This window comes from Vigna angularis, chromosome 7, assembly GCF_016808095.1.
Source record: "Vigna angularis cultivar LongXiaoDou No.4 chromosome 7, ASM1680809v1, whole genome shotgun sequence".
Taxonomy (NCBI): Eukaryota; Viridiplantae; Streptophyta; class Magnoliopsida; order Fabales; family Fabaceae; genus Vigna; species Vigna angularis.
Window position 1 is genome coordinate 2,363,829 of NC_068976.1, and position 18,813 is coordinate 2,382,641.

Below are 18,813 nucleotides of genomic sequence, written 5' to 3' on the forward strand. Positions count from 1 at the left end.
AATTAATTTTTATCAATCACACAATACACACCACACTTGCACATAAAAAATTATTAAAACTAATAAACACATATTATGCACACATCAACAATCAATACATCACCACCAATCCATAACAAGGAACTCTAACCATCAGTATTATACTTCACTACGACAATACTTATCTTTCATTATTTTATTTCATGATACCCACGCCCACAGTCTTTCCTTATAATTATTTTTCCTGGGTCTTACAACATGCAATTGGTTAATGACCTTCACATGCATCTACATTGTAAAGATGTCATGTTACTAACAACTATTACACGTGTAGGCATACAAACTTAATCACACGCAATCATTGTTTCACCTACAACATTCCATTTTGTTTTAAAGCTTAAATCCATATGCATGAACCACAACTTAAACAACAACCATAGATTCAACAATACAAAAGAAAAAATAGTACTACGCACTAAGGGGACAATAACACAAAACAGTCCGCACTAATTGGGGACCAAAATCATACAAACAGTACGCACAACAAAATGAAAAATAGTGAAGAATGGGACCACTACAAATCTGACGTTATTAGGGTGGCCACAACACAGCAAAGGAGGACCACAATAGAACATACTAAGGGGACAAGAAGACAAGATACTTCCATGGGCGAAAGCAACTACATAAAAGAAGTGATAAAAAGCGCACCTTCCACCTTTTCGCTCAACAATCTCCTTCACCAACCCTTTTCGCTTAACAATCTCCTTCGAGAACGTGAATCCTTCGAGAACGTCAATCCTTTCACACTATTAACCAATTCAACGACTAAAAAATCCCCAATTTATGACCTAACTTGCGTAATGTTTTAATTTCCACGATTAAAAACCCTAATTCTTTAATTTCCCCAATTTAAAAGAACATAATGAATTCTTTTGGCTGCCACGTCAACTAATGTAGCCCAACTCATTGCCACGACTACATTTTGTGCACACCTCACATCCATAGTCAATTCAACGTTTTCAATTTTAACGCCATTAAAACAGATAGTACTGAAGTCATAAATTTTCGTAACATGGGGACTAAATGTCTTCATTTTTAAAACTGAGTACTAAACAGAAATTCACCTCTTAACATGGGGACAAAGTAAGCATTTAAGCCTATTTTAATTCATTCAACTAGTCAAAACCAAGTTCAATCAGCTTTGAATCCCATAACCCAACGTTCCCTAAATCTGTACCTATTTCAACTACATTGAACATTGATGCAACGTTTTAAGACTAATTTATGCAAACAGAGTACCAAAAGCAATCATGTATGTTCTCATTTAATGCATTTCTAGTTACTTCCAGTGTTACAAACCCATAATTTCTGTTACGAATTTTATAGGTCAAATTACCCAACCATTAGCCCCTTTTAGGGTGTTAGATATATGGTTGATTCAAGCTATACTAGTTCTGGTAAACTTATTCAAGTGAATTATCAATGCAAAACCATATTACCCAACATGGACTTTTTCTCAACATGCATTTTCCCGATAAAATCTAGTTAGTTTAATGTTTATTCCAAAAGTTAACATATAGAATTACTTAAGTTGCCAAACATGAATTAATCACCCAAATTTGTTCTTATAAGTTACCCTTGGCTTACCGAAATTCCTTGTTAAGCATTGGAACAAAACATAACCCCACATTTCAGTTTTAAAAAAAATTTCATCCTCAACCCCAATGCAACCACCCAATACCATCATATTTAATTTTGAATCACTGAGTAATATAACTTAATTTCAAATAGTCAGCGTACAATCTTATATTCAGGAAAACACCTACATTTTATTAACTCAAACGTTTAAAGTAATTCAGTTTATACCCATTATTCCAACATCAACTCAAACATTCAGCCACACATTTCATGATTAGGATTCGTACTCGAAAGAAAAAAAATAGTATTTTCAAATATTTAAACAAGAAAACACAGGTTTAGCTCCCCATACCTTTTTAATTTTGGACACTAATGAGATCAGAAACCAAAGGACTAAGATTTCAGTTGCTTGTGTATATATACTAATGTATAAGTCTTTAAGATTGTTGTAATAAAGCGAACAAAATCACGAACAATATTTTCTAAGGTGTGTAATTTCACTGTCCTTAAGGACTTGTATCGCAGTGTATTACATAAGGCACCCAGGATACAACAGGAACTTCTCGAAAATATTCGAGGATCTTAGAACAAGCACGAAACTCTAAAAGGAGTTTATACCTAGGATATAAGAGTAAATGTAAACACAAAAAGAAGAAGAAAAAGGGTGTAATTTTTGAGAAGGAGAGCTAGAAAATAGAAAGAATTTTGTTTGCTGTCTTTTTATGGAATGCAAGGGTGCTCTATTTATAGAGCATGCAAAGGACTATTGCCAACAGATGAACGTTGCATCAAAATGTTGGTATTTGAAATTGCACTCATTGATGTACTTCATGAACGTTGGGTAACTTTCTTTTGTACACTAGTACAAAAATAGTGTATATCGTCACGCGTTCAACGTTCAACCACTGAATAACGAACGTTAAAACTAAGCGGTGACATTTTTATAAATAAATGCAATTATTAAACGTCGTTTGGAATTGTAATTCGACGTAAAAGAATATAAAACGTCGAATGACTTTTAAATTTGACGTCAAAAGGTTAGTGAATTCAATAAAAATTTGAGTCGGTGATTGAAAGTTCATTCACTTTATCTTAGCACGCGATACCCTCTTCTCTTGTCAAACTTTTCTCGAACGAAATTTGACGAGCATAACATGCAATCTTTTTTTCATTTGATACAAATGCATGTTAATTAATTACTTTATGTATGCTTTTTGTTTGTTTTAACCGATTATTTTCGTGCTCTTTTCCTTCATAGGCGCATTCTGCTTTCTCTCTCACTATGACGAAACTTTATTTAGACGAACCCACCTTTTGAAGGTTAGTTTTCGTTTTCGTTTTCGTTTTGAAGAACTTATTTATTGAACTTGTTTGTTGTTTTTTTTGTTGAATTTGTTTGTTGTTGTTGTTTAGTTGAACTTGTTTGTTGTTGTTGTTTGATTGAACTTGTTTGTTGTTGGTTATTATTGTTTGTTGTTGATACTACACGTTCATGGTTCATGCTTTATAAAATATCAAAAACTGAAATTTGTTGTTTTTTTTTGCTTTTCAGTTCTCGTAGAGTTGTAAACAAGGATCATAACTAATTAAAAAAAAAAAAAATTGATTAACATCGAATATGGACAAAATTCAACGTTAAGTTAACGTCGTATATTAACAAAATTCGACGTAAAATTAACGTTTCCTGATATGACGGTGTTCGGCAGTTCACCGTTAAAAGCCCAAAATATTCGACTTTATACACGATTTTTGTACTAGTGGCAATAATAAAGTAATACCATTACAACATGTGCTACATGTATGTAGGAAATATTACAGTATTGATGAGAATTGTATATATCTCCATGAAAAAAATGAGTGGAATAAATGTGTATCTGCATGTGTTTTATTGAATAAGATGTCGAAACCTATTACTGGACGTAGATAAGAAAAGAATTTGAGGATATAGGATTACAAATTTGAAGATTTAGGATTGAATATCGGATTTTGAAATTCAAAGAATATTCCAAATTTTAAAATTGAGTTAAAGGAGTGACCGAATTTGGGATAATATCAAATTTAAATATCTGGTAAGAAATGCACCGACTTTCAAATTCGGTTAAGGTGTGGACTGAATTTTGAAATCCAATTAAGGAATGCACTAGAGTTCACCAAATTTCGAAATTCGATTAAGTATTATATGTATGTATGTGTGTATTTTTATATTTTATTTATTATTTTTAATCTTTTAATTGTTATTTTGATTATTTTTAATTTTTTTAAATAGTTTTTGGTTTTGTTATTTTTTAATTTTTATTTATTTTGTGTTATAAAAATAGCAAGAACACGAGGTGTTTCTACGTACGGGATTGAGAGTTATACAAGGTGAAACTAGAATGAGACCTATGATATTTTCTCGTAGAAGAGGTTGTGATGGTGAAGCTGGAGAAGTTGTTACATGAATTGTTCATCATGTTCATGAGGATGTTATTGAGCAGTAGGAAGATGTTATTAAGCATCAAGAGGTTGTTGTTCACCAAGAAGATAAAATGGTTGGATATCTTACTTCTTTGCTGACATATGGTGATCATGTTGCATATGCATTATGGGAAGGCTAAGTTAGTAATGTGTTTTTTTTTTATATTTGATGACTTCTTTAAATTTTATATGCAATTATTATATGTAGGATCGATGGGAGATAAAGTTGGTCTCCCATGGAAAAAAATTAAATATGTTTGGAGCATGTCATTTAGCTATTCAAAATTATGTGTTGATTTCTGGTTTAATGTCTCTCTATTATATTTCATACATTTACGCTAATAAGAGGTTGTTATTGACATTTATTGAGATATGCCATAGAGACACAAACACGTTCCCATCTCCTTGTTGGTGAGATAAATGTCACACTAGATGACATGTTCATGCTACTACATCTTCCTATAGTGGGACAATTTTGTAAGACTTTGAAGCGACTTTGAAAACTCTCATGGATCTATTGGGCAAAGACCACACGAGGGCTACATTTGAGCTCAGGCAATGTCATAGTCCCCACATAAGATTGAGTTGGTTGAGAGACCTATATAGCGATTGTTGTGAGAAGAAATAGTGGGAGTATGTTGTATTGGTCTACTTGTTGCATCTTGTTAGATGCATAACTTTTACGGATAAGATCGTGTGTTCCCTACTCGATGATCTTTAGAGACCTGCAACTATATGGAATATATGTCCAAGGAGTTACTGCACTTGTCCACTTGTACAAGCAGTTTGAAGATGCTAACTTTGTAAAGACAAAACAATTAGTTGAATATCTAACTCTTTTACCTGTACATATATATCTTGCACTTCTATTTCCTTTATTGTTTCATTAATTATTGAAATACATTTTGAACTTTTTTGTAGAGTTAGATAAATAAGCACTTTTCTAAAATGGGAAGGAAACATTTGTTAGCTAGTTATGATGAGACTAAACCTCGGGCCACACATTTTATGAAGGAGAGGTAGATTTCCAACCTACCTGAGGCCATGACACATTTAGATGCCTTGACATATGATGGGGTGATCTGAGTCCTATATTGATCACATTAAATTACTCGTCCGCATATGGAAATTTGTATGTTCTTTGGCTTTATCAGGGTGGGCGGGATTGTACATTGTCATATGCCCAAATGTGTGTTAAGACAATTTGGGTATGAGTAACCTATCTCGTAGTCGTCAAATGTTGTTCCAGAGGCTAGCTTAGCCACTATTGATAATTGTTGGTTATACTTTGTAGAACATGTGTTGGTGAATGTCATAACAACTTCCTCTCCATATGCATGTGTCGATAATATTTTGTACTTGAGTTATGTTATTACCGATGGATATTCTCACAGTAATTACTGAAAGATATAACCTTCAATAATTATCGAAGAATATATCCGTCAATATCTACTAAAAATATTATCTATCGATAATTATTAAGAAACGTAATCGTCGATATTTTTACAGATAATTTTTTTTATTTTATCGAAAGATAATAGTTATCGACGAATTTTTATCGTTTTTGATAAATATTAATCATCATTAAATTGAATATATTTGTAGGGATATATATATATATATATATATATATATATATATATATATATATATAAAATAAACTAAGTATAATATGAAGATAATATAAAATAACCTTTTCACATGAAAATAACTTTGTATTTTCCTAAAAGGTTAAGGGTGAAAAAGTAAATAAATAAATGAAACCAATTTTGTAAAATTGAAGTAGAATTTAAAAAGATTTGAAAGAAATAAACTCAATTGTATAATGATTAAATGAATTGAATTTCGTGTATTTTGAGTGAACTAAATTAAATTAAATTACATGATGATTGATATATTATCAATGGATATTTTATTTAAATTAGATTTTCTAATTTCATAACTTCTAATTAAATTTAGTTCAAAATTTTTTATTTAAAAGTAATTTAATTTTTAAAAAATAAATTAATATAAACAATTCACCACCAATTTTTTAACAACTCAATTTTTTTTATAACATTTAATTTTAGTATCAATTTACTTCACTTCAATTACTCTTTACAGATTAAACAACTTATTTTTAATTTTAACCTTCATATAATTAACTTTTGTTCTCAAAATCAGTGTATATAAAATGAATGCTGCCAATCAAATTCTTGAAACTAAAAGGCCGCAAAAATATTTCCATATTCATTCACATTTAAAGGAGTTTCCCAATAACAATATTTCATAAGCTAAAATTAATTTATGTAAATTTAATAATAATCACTAAAAGAAATAGATTATAGAAATCTATAAAGGAAAATGTTATGTTGAAAACCAATATTTGCCAACAATTGCACAAATTTAATAAAAAGAAAATAGAGAGAGGTTATTAGACTAAGGGCAAAATTGGAAGAAAAGTTTACAAGTTTAACATTTTTGGTTTCGCGGTTTTCGTTTTTGTTTTTTCGCTCTCACCTCTACACTTCTTTCATCCCTTTTATATTCTCTCTCGATCTAACCTCTATCTTCTCTGTCGTTCTAACCCTAGTTGCGTTTTACCTTATTCTGGGATTTGACCTTCACTACTTTCATCTATGTCATTGTCATCTATTCTTTTATCTTTTTTCTGATTCGAAGTCTAGTGGCGGTTTGGGTGTCATGAATTTAATTCTTTTTACGTTGTGTGTGTTATAATGAATAAAGGTGTTATAATGAATAAGTATTTAAAATGTAGGCAATGGTTTCATAAATGAATATAAGTTGTGGAATTTGTTGACCAAAAAACCATACAAGTGAATTTAAGGGCCATTACTGGTTTGGAGGTTATGTTTGGTGACCCCAAGAAGTGGGGAAGAAGCCATTCTTACTGAGGGGACCAAGTTGGACAAGTGCAGAGCTAATCTGCAGAAAAAATATTGTGGTAATCGTTTACAGTGGCCTCGTAAACGATTACACGAGAGAAATCACTGTTTTGTACAGAAAGTTGAACTGAAGTAGTCAGTTGTGGTGTCCTGGGTGATCATTGGCAAAAACTGTTAATTTAAAGCACAAGTCCACTTGTATTTACTTGGTGTTGGTGTTTGACTGGTGGTAGAGGGTGGTAGGTGATGGGAGGTGACCCCAAGAAGTGGGGAAGAAGCCATTCTTACTGAAGGGACCAAGTTGGAGAAGTGCATGGCTAATCTATAGAAAAAACACTGTGGTAATTGTTTACAATGGCCTAGTAAACGATTACACGAGAGAAATCACTGTTTTGTACAGAAAGTTGAACTGAAGTAGTCAGTTGTGGTGTCATGGGTGATCATTGGCAAAAATTGTTACTTTCAGGCACAAGTCCACTTGTATTTACTTGGTGTTGGTGTTTCAGTGGTGGTAGAGAGTGGTAAGTGATGGGAGGTGACCCCAAGAAGTGGAGAAGAAGCCATTCTTACTAAGGGGACAAAGTTGGACAAGTGCAGAGCTAATCTGCAGAAAAAACATTGTGGTAATCGTTTACAGGGTCCTTGTAATCGATTACAATGGCCAAAAAGGCCTAAACTTGATTACCATGACATAATTTGAAAGGTCTTTGAGTATAGATTCCAACAAAACAAGAATCAACTCATTTGGAGTTCGATGGAGAAAGTTATGAGCAAAACAACCAGCAAAGGTCAGAGTTGGCAAGAATATATGAAACACTAACTTGAAAGAATAACCTGTACCAACTCAGATGTCCAAAAATTACAAATTAGTAGTCATTGGAAAGCTTTTTGAGTCTAGTTTCTAATAAAAAAGAATCACATCATTTGGAGGTCGGTGGGAAAAGTTGTCATTAAAATAGCCAACAAAGGTCAAAGTTGACAGCATGTTATCTCACTCAAATTGCCTTTGGCTACTTATGTGCGCACAGGTGGCTCCTACAGCACAAGTTTTTGTACAAAACTAGACTTTTGTTCGTGCAATCGTTTACAAGGCTCTTGTAATCGATTACAAGGCACAAAATGGCCTGCACTTGTTTCAGCACTTGAACCAACTTGGTCTTGACACCAACATTGGTTCTTTCCTTCACCATGGACTGCCCAAACCCTAGTTTCCTCCCTCTACTCACACTTAAACACTAAAAACAATTCTCATCAACTGAAGAAATATGGAAAAATAACGTAAAATGTCTTTGGCTACCTGTGTGCCCACAACTAGCTCCTACAGCACAAGTTTTTGTACAAAACCAGATTTTTTTTCGTGTAAACATTTACAGTGTCCTTGTAATCGATTATAGTTTCAAAAAAGGTGTAAACTTGATTTCCAAGGCATAATTTGAAAGGTCTTTGAGTCTAGATTCCAACAAAACAAGAATCAACTCATTTGGAGTTCGGTGAAGAAAGTTATGAGCAAAAGAACAAGCAAAGGTCAGAGTTGGCAATAATATATGAAACGCTAACTTGAAAGAATAAACTGTACCAACTCAGATGTCCAAAAATTACAAATTAGTAGTCATTGGAAAGATTTTTGAGTCTAGTTTCTCATAAAAAAAGAATCACATCATTCGGAGGTTGATGGGAAAAGTTATCATTAAAATAGCCAGCAAAGGTCAAAGTTGACAGCATGTTATCTCACTCAAGTTGCTCATCTCATAAACATTGTTTCTTTCCTCCATCATGGGGTGCCAAAACATCACTTCTCACCCTATACTCACACTTAAACAACAAAATCAAGTGAAAACCATGGGATTTATGCCAAAATATGAAAAAGTTTGACTATGGTCACCTAGGTTACCACAATTGGTTCCTATAGTTCAAGTTTCTGTACAAAATCCAGATTTTGTCGTGTAATCGTTTACCAGGAACCTGTAAACGATTACAAGTCAATTTTTTGGTTCAAAACTTTGTGGACTTCACCCAAGTTGCTCATCTCATAAACATTGTTCATTTCCTCCATCATGGGTTGCCAAAACATGACTTCCCACCCTTGTTTCATTCATCCATCACATACATGAATACTCAATCAAAATGGCCACTTTATTCATTCACATTCCAAATAAAAGCTCAATTCACAATGACAAGAAAAAAAGGAATTCAATTAACATTAATAATAAGTAACACAAGCAAAGATGCATATTTTATATCATTGAACAAAATAGGTTACATTACACAATTTGTTCATCTATTTACAATGTTGTATTACATTCTTTTAACCAATCAATATATCACTTATTTTTTATTCTAAACAATCCATCTCCAGGAGTCCTAAGCGCTTTACTCTTGTAACGCCTTCGTGATCCGACCCTACATACGTCTTCATAGGAGGTGGATTGGTGGACATGCCTCCTGGGGAAACAAATCCATTGTTCATGAAGGGTTCTGCACGAGGCACACTCTTTCCACCATCATCTTTATTTGTTCTTCTAGCTTTCTCTTCAGCCAACTCTGCCTCTAGGACAACAACCCTCCGTTTCAGTTCTGCAATTAGATTGTCTTGCTCGTCTAAAGCACGCATAAAACTTTCTCTGCATCAACGACAAACAACATAAATAAAAGGGCAACTTGGTCCCCCCACTCAAAATGGCTCATTCTCCACTCCTTGGGGTCACATCACATCACCAACCACCATCTACCAACACTCAAACACCAACATGTTCCAAAGACAAGTTGAACTGTGAGTCAAACATACTGGTTTTGACAATGGTCAACCATGTTACCCTGATTGACTACTTCAGTTGAAGTTTTTGTACAAAGTCTGCATTTCTCTCGCGTAATCGTTTACCAAGACACTGTAAACGATTACCACAGGGTTTGTTTGGCAGACTCACTCAGCCCTTCCACAACTTGGTCCCCCCACTCAAAATGGCTCATTCTCCACTCCTTGGGGTCACATCACATCACCAACCACCATTTACCAACACTCAAACACCAACATCTTCCAAATACAAGTGCAACTGTGAGTCAAACATACTGGTTTTGACAATGGTCACCCATGTTACCCTGACTGACTACTTCAGTTGAAGTTTCTGTACAAAGTTTGGATTTCTCTCGCGTAATCGTTTACCAAGACACTGTAAAAGATTACCATAGGATTTTTTTGGCAGACTCACTCAGCTCTTCCACAACTTGGTCCCCCCACTCAAAATGGCTCATTCCCCACTCCTTGGGGTCACATCACATCACCAACCACCATCTACCAACACTCAAACACTAACATCTTCCAAACACAAGTGCAAATGTGACTCAAACATACTGATTTTGACAATGGTCACCCGTGTTACCCTAACTGACTACTTCAGTTGAAGTTTCTGTACAAAACCTTGTTTTCTCTCGCGTAATCGTTTACCAGGACTGTGTAAATGTTTACAACAGGGTTTTTTGGCAAACTAACTTAGACCTTGCCCAACTTTGTTCCCCCATTGAGAATGGGTTCTTCCCCACTACTTGGGCTCACATTACATCACCTACTACCCTGTAAGACCACTGAAACACCAACATCTTACAAACGCAGCTGCAACATATCTTACACAAAACTTCAGTACATACTCAAATCCACAAACCCACAAATCATAATAACAATGCTATTGAAAATAAAAATATGTGACCAAACCAAAAACTCAATTTTTATATTATTCAACTAAATCTGATACATTACACTTTGTTTTCTTAATCTATTTACAATGATCATTTACTTTCCATTAATCAACTCAATACACATATCACTCATTTTTTATTCTAAGCACTACGGTTCCGGTGTATGGAGTCCTAAGTGCTCTTCCCTTGTAACGCCTTCGTGATCCAACCTTAATATACGTCTTCAAAGGTTGTTGATTTGTGTCAATGTCAGTAGGGGATACAAAACCAGTGTTCATGGATGGTTCTGTACAAGGCACACTTTCTCCACCGTGATCTTTATTTTGTCGTCTTGCCTTCTCTTCAGCCAATTGTGCCTCCAAACCTGCAACCCTCCTTTTAAGTTGTTCAATTAGAAATTCTTGGTCCTCTAAGGCACGCATAAAAGTTTCTCTTCGATTTCTTTTTTTGTATCTTATTTGGTCTTGGTTGGGCATCCTTTCTTGTTGGTGTTGGTCTGTATTCCTTCTTATCCTTGGTTGAAGCACCAACATAAACATCATCAACAACTTGAAATTTAACCATATATTTCAGACTACACAAGTTTTGTCAATATATCAAAACATAACAAAACTTCGGATAACAAACCACATACCAAACCTGTCTCCATACACCGTTTTACAAACTTGTCTCCAACACTTCTATTCATCCAATGCAATATTCGTGGAAATTTATCAATTGGACCTTCGGGTGGAACAAAATGCTCAAAAAACCATACCTAAGAAAAATAAATCATCTTAACTTCTTGTAAAAAACTAAAATCACAAAACAATAAACAAACAATTTACATTTTACATCAACAAGTAATAATTACCTGCAGCATGTAAACACAACCATCCACGTAAACGTTTGTTGTACCTTTGCCTTTCTTCAAGCCTTCTGAAGCTTTGCACAAACTACGTAACAAAAAAGATAAACTAGACTACCCCAACAATAACTACCCAAACCACTTAAGTTGTCAACAATATTAAACATTACGGCAAACATTTTTCCGCTACGTTTTGGAAATAAAATCTCACATATCCCTACCAATAGGTAAAGGCTACAAAAATGAGAACAAGGGATCTTTTTCTTGTGTTTTCGCATTAGAATTTTGTATATCGAATTCAAATCCTTTGTTCCTTTACCTATGTATTTCACACATAGAATATTTCCCATTTCCTCCTTTAAGTTAATATTTTCACCATCTGTACTCAATCCCAACCCTAAATAAAAATCATTTTCATTTATATTCAAAACTTTATTTCCAACAAAAAAACCACTACTCGAGTCGTCCCACTTACCCAATAACTCACTCAATATATTTTTACCTAGTTTAACATTTACATTCAAATCTAAAAACCACGCAAATGGAGTCTTCGCAATCAATGACCGATGCTCGTCTGTCAAGCGTTCGTTCAAAGTACATATATACTTTATCGAAAAAGAGTGACGAACGGTCAACTGCATCAACCAAAATAAAATAAGCACAACTACTAAACCCAATAACCAAAACAAAGCGATACGAACCCCAAACCTAAACCCAAACCAAAAAACCATGGAACGAAATGGAACGACAAACCACTTACCTTCGTCGTCGGACAATGCTCACCGGAACTTCCCATTGCGCACTATAACATCTACGAAAAACAACACCTTTACGAAAATGGAGGGAGACAACACGACGCACAAAGAACCATCACAAAGAAAGCAAAATGAAGAGGCAGGGAAACGAGACCTTCATTTCCAACGAAACAGACAGGGGTATTTTGAGATTCTCACTTAAAACAAAACTTACGTACTTCCATTAAGACGGTTTTTAAGAAAAAAAAAATTAAATTAAACCTATAAACATTCGACACGTGGCGTTGTAAAAAAAGTGTGCAAAATTTGTTGTTAGAATAACGTGGTCCATCTATAGTCCTTGTTCTTTTGAGTGGATTAGAGTGAGTGGATTTGAGGGGATTTGAAAGGATTTGAAGATAAATTTTTTTGTCGTTTATTTGAATGAATTTGGAGGTAAATGAGAGTGAATTTGGAAATAAATTTTTTTAATTTGTCACGTCGATACAATTCTATACTAATTCTCACAAATTTTATTTCCAAGTTCACTCTCATTTACCTCCAAATTCACTCAAATAAACGACAAAAAAATTTATCTTCAAATCCTTTCAAATCCACCCTCTCATATTCACTCAAAAGAACAATAACTCCACTTGTCTTACATACTGGTCAAGCTATCACTGTCGGAAACATCCATTGTTGTCAAACAAATATCATACCAAAAACAAAGAAAGAAAGTTATGTATGTTAGAAAAAGAAGAGAAAAGAAAGCAGAAAAAAAGAAGCATGAAGAGAGTGCTCCTACTACTAAACTCGGTTCTTCTAGCTCTAGGCACTTCCGGTGGCCCCCTCGTAATGCGTCTCTACTTCATCCACGGCGGCAACCGAATCTGGCTCTCCAGTTTCCTCGAAACCGCCGCTTTCCCTCTCATTTTCATTCCCTTAACAATCTCTCACTTTCATCCCACTTCTCATCATTCACCCAAACCTAACCTCGTCTCCATCAAACTGCCTCTCTTTCTCGCCTCCGCCGTTATCGGAATCCTCACCGGCCTCGACGACTACCTCTACGCCTGCGGCATAGCGCGCCTTCCCGTCTCCACTTCCTCCCTTATCCAAGCCTCGCACCTCGCCTTCACCGCCATCTTCGCCTTCCTCCTCGTTAGGCACAGGTTCACGGTGTACTCAGTCAACGCCGTCGTGCTTCTCACCGTCGCGGCGGTGGTTCTGGCGCTGCGTTCCGGTGGAGACCGTCCGCCAGGCGAGTCCACGCGGCAGTACGTGATCGGTTTCGTTATGATTCTGGCGGCTGCAGCGCTGTACGGATTGGTCCTGCCGTTGATGGAGTTGGTGTACAAACGGAGCAAGCAGCGCGTTACGTACTCTCTGGTGATGGAGATTCAGCTTGTGATGTGCTTCTTTGCTACCTTGTTCTGCACCCTTGGCATGCTCATCAATAATGACTTCAAGGTTTGGATAAGCTTTTTCTCTGTTTTTGGTTGGAAAAATATCCATCACTCAACTCTCTAATTTTTTTAACACTTTAATTTTATGTATTCTTTCTATACAACATGTGATTATTAGATAAGATATACAAAAAGCTTGATTTTTTATTCCTATGTAAATTTTTTAGACTATATTGCATAAGAAAGAAAATAAAAGCGTTTTACAATAATTGTGCATGCCATTAAACTAAAAAGGAATATAGTATATAAAGCTTGAAGATATTTATTATAAAAATTACTAATTGTCAGTGTAATTACAGTATAAATAAACATTCTCACTATTTACTCAAATATTTGTGTATTGTAACTTTATATTTCAATTAAATTCTTTTCATGTGTCTTTTAATTAACTAAAAGTTATTAAAACTCATGAAAGCAATTGAATTTCCTCTTCTTTTTTTTCTAATAAATCATACATTTAAATTGTGAATATTAGTGTTATAATAACAATAATGTTGGTTAGTTGAGAAAATAAGTGTGGTTATTTTTTTAGGTGATTTCGCGAGAAGCAAAAGACTATGAACTTGGGGAAAGCAAGTACTATGTTGTGCTGGTGGGGAGTGCAATAATGTGGCAGTTCTTCTTCTTGGGAGCAATAGGGGTTATCTTTTGCTCCTCGTCTTTGTTTTCAGGAATTATAATTGCTGCTTTTCTTCCAGTGACCGAAGTTTTGGGTGTTATTGTATACAAAGAAAATTTTGAGGCAGAGAAAGGGGTTGCTTTGGTGCTGTCTCTTTGGGGGTTTGTGTCATATTTCTATGGTGAAATTAAACAAGACAGGGAAAACAACAAGAATGGTTGCCCAGAAACAGAGCTACCTCAAAGTCTTTCTCCCAATGCATGATTACAACTAAAGTTGTTGTCTTCATATTTCACTGTCTTGGTTTGTGTTCAATTGTCAATATTGAAGGCTAGCTTTGGCCCCAGCAAGATCCAAACCACAGATCTCACCCTTTCAAAATACAAAATGTTAAATGGGTAGAAAAAAAAAAATATATATATATATATATATATATATATATATATATATATATATATATATATATATATATATATATAATGATTTGACAATCTATTTTCGATATGCATTGAATTGATAATTCGTATATAAGAATGACATTTGAAATTGAATAGGGGATTATTAAATAATTACATAAATATTTGTTGTAAATATGTAATTAGTTCAAAAGAAATATTTACTTAAAAATACTTTTAGCATAGAAAATGTTTGGAATAAATTTTAGAGAAGACTAATATAAACAACCATATCTTAAATACAGTTATACAATCATATTTAGAGTTTCTTTTTATTAATATCTGTCTTATTAAATACGTTACATTTTGTAAGTGAAACTCTAAATTAATTGGAAAATATAGATAGATTACATTTGTCCTTAATTAGATAGTAATATTATGTAAAAGTTGTCTGATCTAATGAAAATATTTATTCAAATATTATTTCAATTTTTTTTTGAAACATTTATTTGAGGGAATTAGATATTAATGTTCCTTCACATTCAGTTCTATTAAATATTTATTTTATAATTTCGATTGTCAAATGATCTTTTATTCAAAATTGTTAATTTTTAGTTTTTTCTTTTCTTTTTTGAGATTTATGATGTGTTTGTGATATGAAACAAGCTTAGAGTAATATTTATTTGATGAATTTGAATGATTATGTAATGTGTTATATATGTTAGCTTTTTAGAAGGTAAAATTTTGAAATTTTGAGTAGAAAATGAACATTTAATTAATTTATATATTTAATTAATTTCAATGATAGAAAGAGCTAATAAACTAAAAACGAATATGTAATCAAGCCAATATTTATATATTCAATAATTTTTACGTAGAATGTTTTTCCCAGTTTTTATGGCGTAAAAGATTAGTCATATTACTTTCCATGTTTTATTTATGTTTAAAATATTTTTTGAAAAAAAAAATATAAAAGTTAAAGAAGCCTATGAGGATTTCACAATCCATAAAATACCTACCTTTAGCTTTGACAGAATTTGGTTAAAAGTATATATATATATATATATATATATATATATATATATATATATATATATATATATATATATATGTGTGTGTGTGTGTGTGTGTATCCTCTTATTTCAATTTTTTGAGTTTTATATGTTTTGAGGTTATGTTAAATAAACTCCCTTTAATTTTAAAGTCATTAATAAAATAATAGTTACGCAAATTTAAACTTTAAAGATATCCATCTTCCTCAAGCTTTGGTGATAATAAAACGGTTAAAAATAAAAAAATCACTAAATCGAAAAAAATAATTAAATTTAAAAACAATAATTTAAAGGATAAAATTCATAAATTATTTCAATTTAAAAAAAATCATTTATATAAAGAATAAAATTGAAAAATAAATATGAACATAAAAAAAAATATTCCTATATGAAGTTATTAGTTTTAGAAGACATTAACATTGTTAAGCTTTTATATCATAATAATTATACTTTTTATTAGTTTTTAAAAGACATTTACATTTTTATTTTTGTCCCGTGTCTCTATTTTATTAATTTCCAAAATCAACTAAATTATCATTTATCATACAAAAATTTTATTATCCTCGTATTAGTTCTAGCGTTCAAGTATTAGAAAAAAATCAACATTAAAAATATTAGTGATATTGTTGTAAATAATTCTACAATTTAAACGTTAAAAATTCTAAAATACTGTATGTTTAATTAATATCGGAAATGTTAGATTCTAACGTTTGTTAACGTTGGAGTTTCTAGAGGTTACATGGTTGCATGACTCATGTCAACCTGTCAAAAAATGATCTTTGGATTGTCCAATAAACAAGGCTTAAATGCTTACTTCGTTCTCATGTTAAGAGATAGATGAATTTTTGTTTAGTATCCGGTTTTAAAATTGAAAATATTGAGTTCCTATGTTATGAAAAATGTATGAATAAGGTCATATCCGTTAAGTTAACAACAACGACGTTAAGTTTATGCTGATATGGCTGTACTTTTTCTCTTCTCTCTTATGTTGTCCAACTGTTTCTCTCTCTTGTTCAACTTTTTCTTTGATGATTTGTTGAACTTGTTCTTTCTTTGTGGACCTTATTCATATACTTTTCATAACATAGGGATCTAATGTCTTCATTTTTAAAACCGGCTACTGAACAAAAATTCACCTCTTAGCATGGAGACGAAGTAAGCATTTAAGCCAATAAACAATTAGATGTCGAAAGAGGTGAATTCTTACTTCCATTAAAGTTGGAAATTCACCTTTTGGACATTATATTACCTTCGAATTTCATGAAAACATTAAAACATTTGGCGGGTAGTTATAAAAGTTTACTACCATATGTTCTGTAAAAATTTGTAAAAACATAAACCACACATATTAATTTTTCGTGCTTTCATTTTATTTGACCCTGCATTTGACAAGTGCGAGAAAGCATAAATGTTAGTTTTTACTCACTTACCTCTTGTGAGAGGAGGAACTTGTGGAATTAAACTCCAACACGATTTTGAACACTATAATCACTTTTTTTGATAGCTTAAATCAAGTTCTGATTTATTTGATAATATTCTCAACCTCCATACTCACTTTTTACATAAAAACAATTTCATCTTATATCAAACTGATCAAAACATTGTTATTTCTGCCAAATCACTGTGGATACGACACTTGTTTACTACAACAACCCAGTATATTTGCTGGTATATTTCTGTTGTTACAAACTAGACTCAACAGACCTGTAGTGAAAAAATGGCACTCAATGCCAAAACATTTGCATTCTTTTACGCTCAACTGGATAAAACTACTAGTGGAGCTAAAATACTCGCAAACCTACACAATGAATTGGCGTTTAGGGTTGAATGGCCACCACTCAATGTTGTATCATATATGAAGAGATTAATTTCTATGATTTTAGGAATAAAGGAACTTGTTCAAATGGTCAAATTTGTATTCCCTTCTTAGTACCTTGGTCAAAAACAATTTTTAATATCAAGGCATATACCAACTTGCTTAATTAATCAAATCATAAGTTCTTCAATTAACATAAACTCAACCAAGATAAACCTCAAGCCAAAAATCCAAAAAAAAAAAAATCAAATTCAACACTCAATCATGCAAATCACAAACTTCATGATATGTATAACAAAAAAAAAATGTAATTAATTTCCGTTACCTAAGATACAGATGAAGTTGCTCTAAGGAATCCTTCAAGCTGACAGGATGTCCTATATACATCTAGGAATGAGACGAACACGATCAGGGCACACCATTGAACCACTAATCAACAAAGTCTTATATAGATGACTAAAAAAACACATGCAAATGAAAGTGGGCATGCAACAGATAATAAATAAAGACCAAGAAAAAAAGTTGAAACTCAAATTACACGAACGAAGAAACTGATCAATCCAAATGAAAGAGTTCGTCGCAAAGATCAATCCTATAGTCTCGGTTCTTCAATCTAACGAGCATAGAGGAAGAATCCTTAGAGAGAAGTCAGAGAACTCTATAAGAGTGATTTCTAGAGAGATGATGTGTTTTAAAAATAAAGAAACTTGTTCATAACAAAACTATTTTTATTAAAACCTTTTAACATTAAAATAATCGAGTCTTGCTATTTTTAAACTAATTTCACTTCTAAAATGCCACTTTCTAGGTCTTTACATTCTTACCAAGAAGAAAAAAGTTTGCTCACGAAAATTCACTCATCAGGTAGAAAGGAAAGTATGTCCTCCTCATTTTCTCTTACAACCACCTGAACTTGACCGATTTACACTCCCCAACACCTTAACTAATTAAAAAACCTTGCCTTTATGCTAAATGAAGTGTTCAACAATGTAGATTGTTTTAGCCTTACTCCCTAAACAAAACTCTCAACCTCAAACCTAAAGCTTGATTGATCCTTTTCGCCTAACCAACCAATATGTATCTGATATACTAAACTTACTTTTCACATGCCTTCAACTTCCTCTTGTAGGTTTTACCAAAATATAAAGATAACCTTAGGGCTCAATTTGAAACATGCTAGTTATCACTTCACACCATCTTATTCCTTCTTTGAAGCTATACTAAACTAACTTGAT

At 32.9% G+C, this 18,813-nt stretch overlaps 1 protein-coding gene and 1 long non-coding RNA gene across 3 annotated transcripts; one reads left to right on the plus strand and one right to left on the minus strand.

Annotated features, from left to right (window-relative positions):
• Positions 1–10,681: 10,681 nt before the first annotated feature.
• Positions 10,682–12,998, minus strand: LOC128197988 (uncharacterized). Of its 2 annotated transcripts, none has more exons than XR_008250771.1 (3): positions 12,257–12,998; positions 11,503–12,131; positions 10,682–11,406 (listed from the first exon to the last, which is right to left on the minus strand). It is a non-coding gene; the product is annotated as an uncharacterized LOC128197988 (long non-coding RNA). The 2 variants fall into 2 exon arrangements; XR_008250770.1 differs by having other exon boundaries at positions 10,682–11,162; positions 11,284–11,406; positions 11,503–12,998.
• On the plus strand, positions 12,975–14,710 carry LOC108337749 (purine permease 1). The gene is made up of 2 exons (XM_017574332.2): positions 12,975–13,700; positions 14,229–14,710. The coding sequence occupies exons 1-2, from the start codon at positions 12,975–12,977 to the stop codon at positions 14,577–14,579; spliced, it is 1,077 nt and encodes a 358-aa protein (XP_017429821.1). The 3' UTR covers positions 14,580–14,710.
• Positions 14,711–18,813: the final 4,103 nt, after the last annotated feature.

Coding starts and splice junctions, on each gene's coding strand:
- LOC108337749 (XM_017574332.2), top strand. CDS start 12,975: ATGTTAGAAAAAGAAGAGAAAAGAAAGCAGAAAAAAAGAAGCATGAAG. Junction 13,701..14,228: donor TCATCAATAATGACTTCAAG/GTTTGGATAAGC, acceptor TTATTTTTTTAG/GTGATTTCGCGAGAAGCAAA.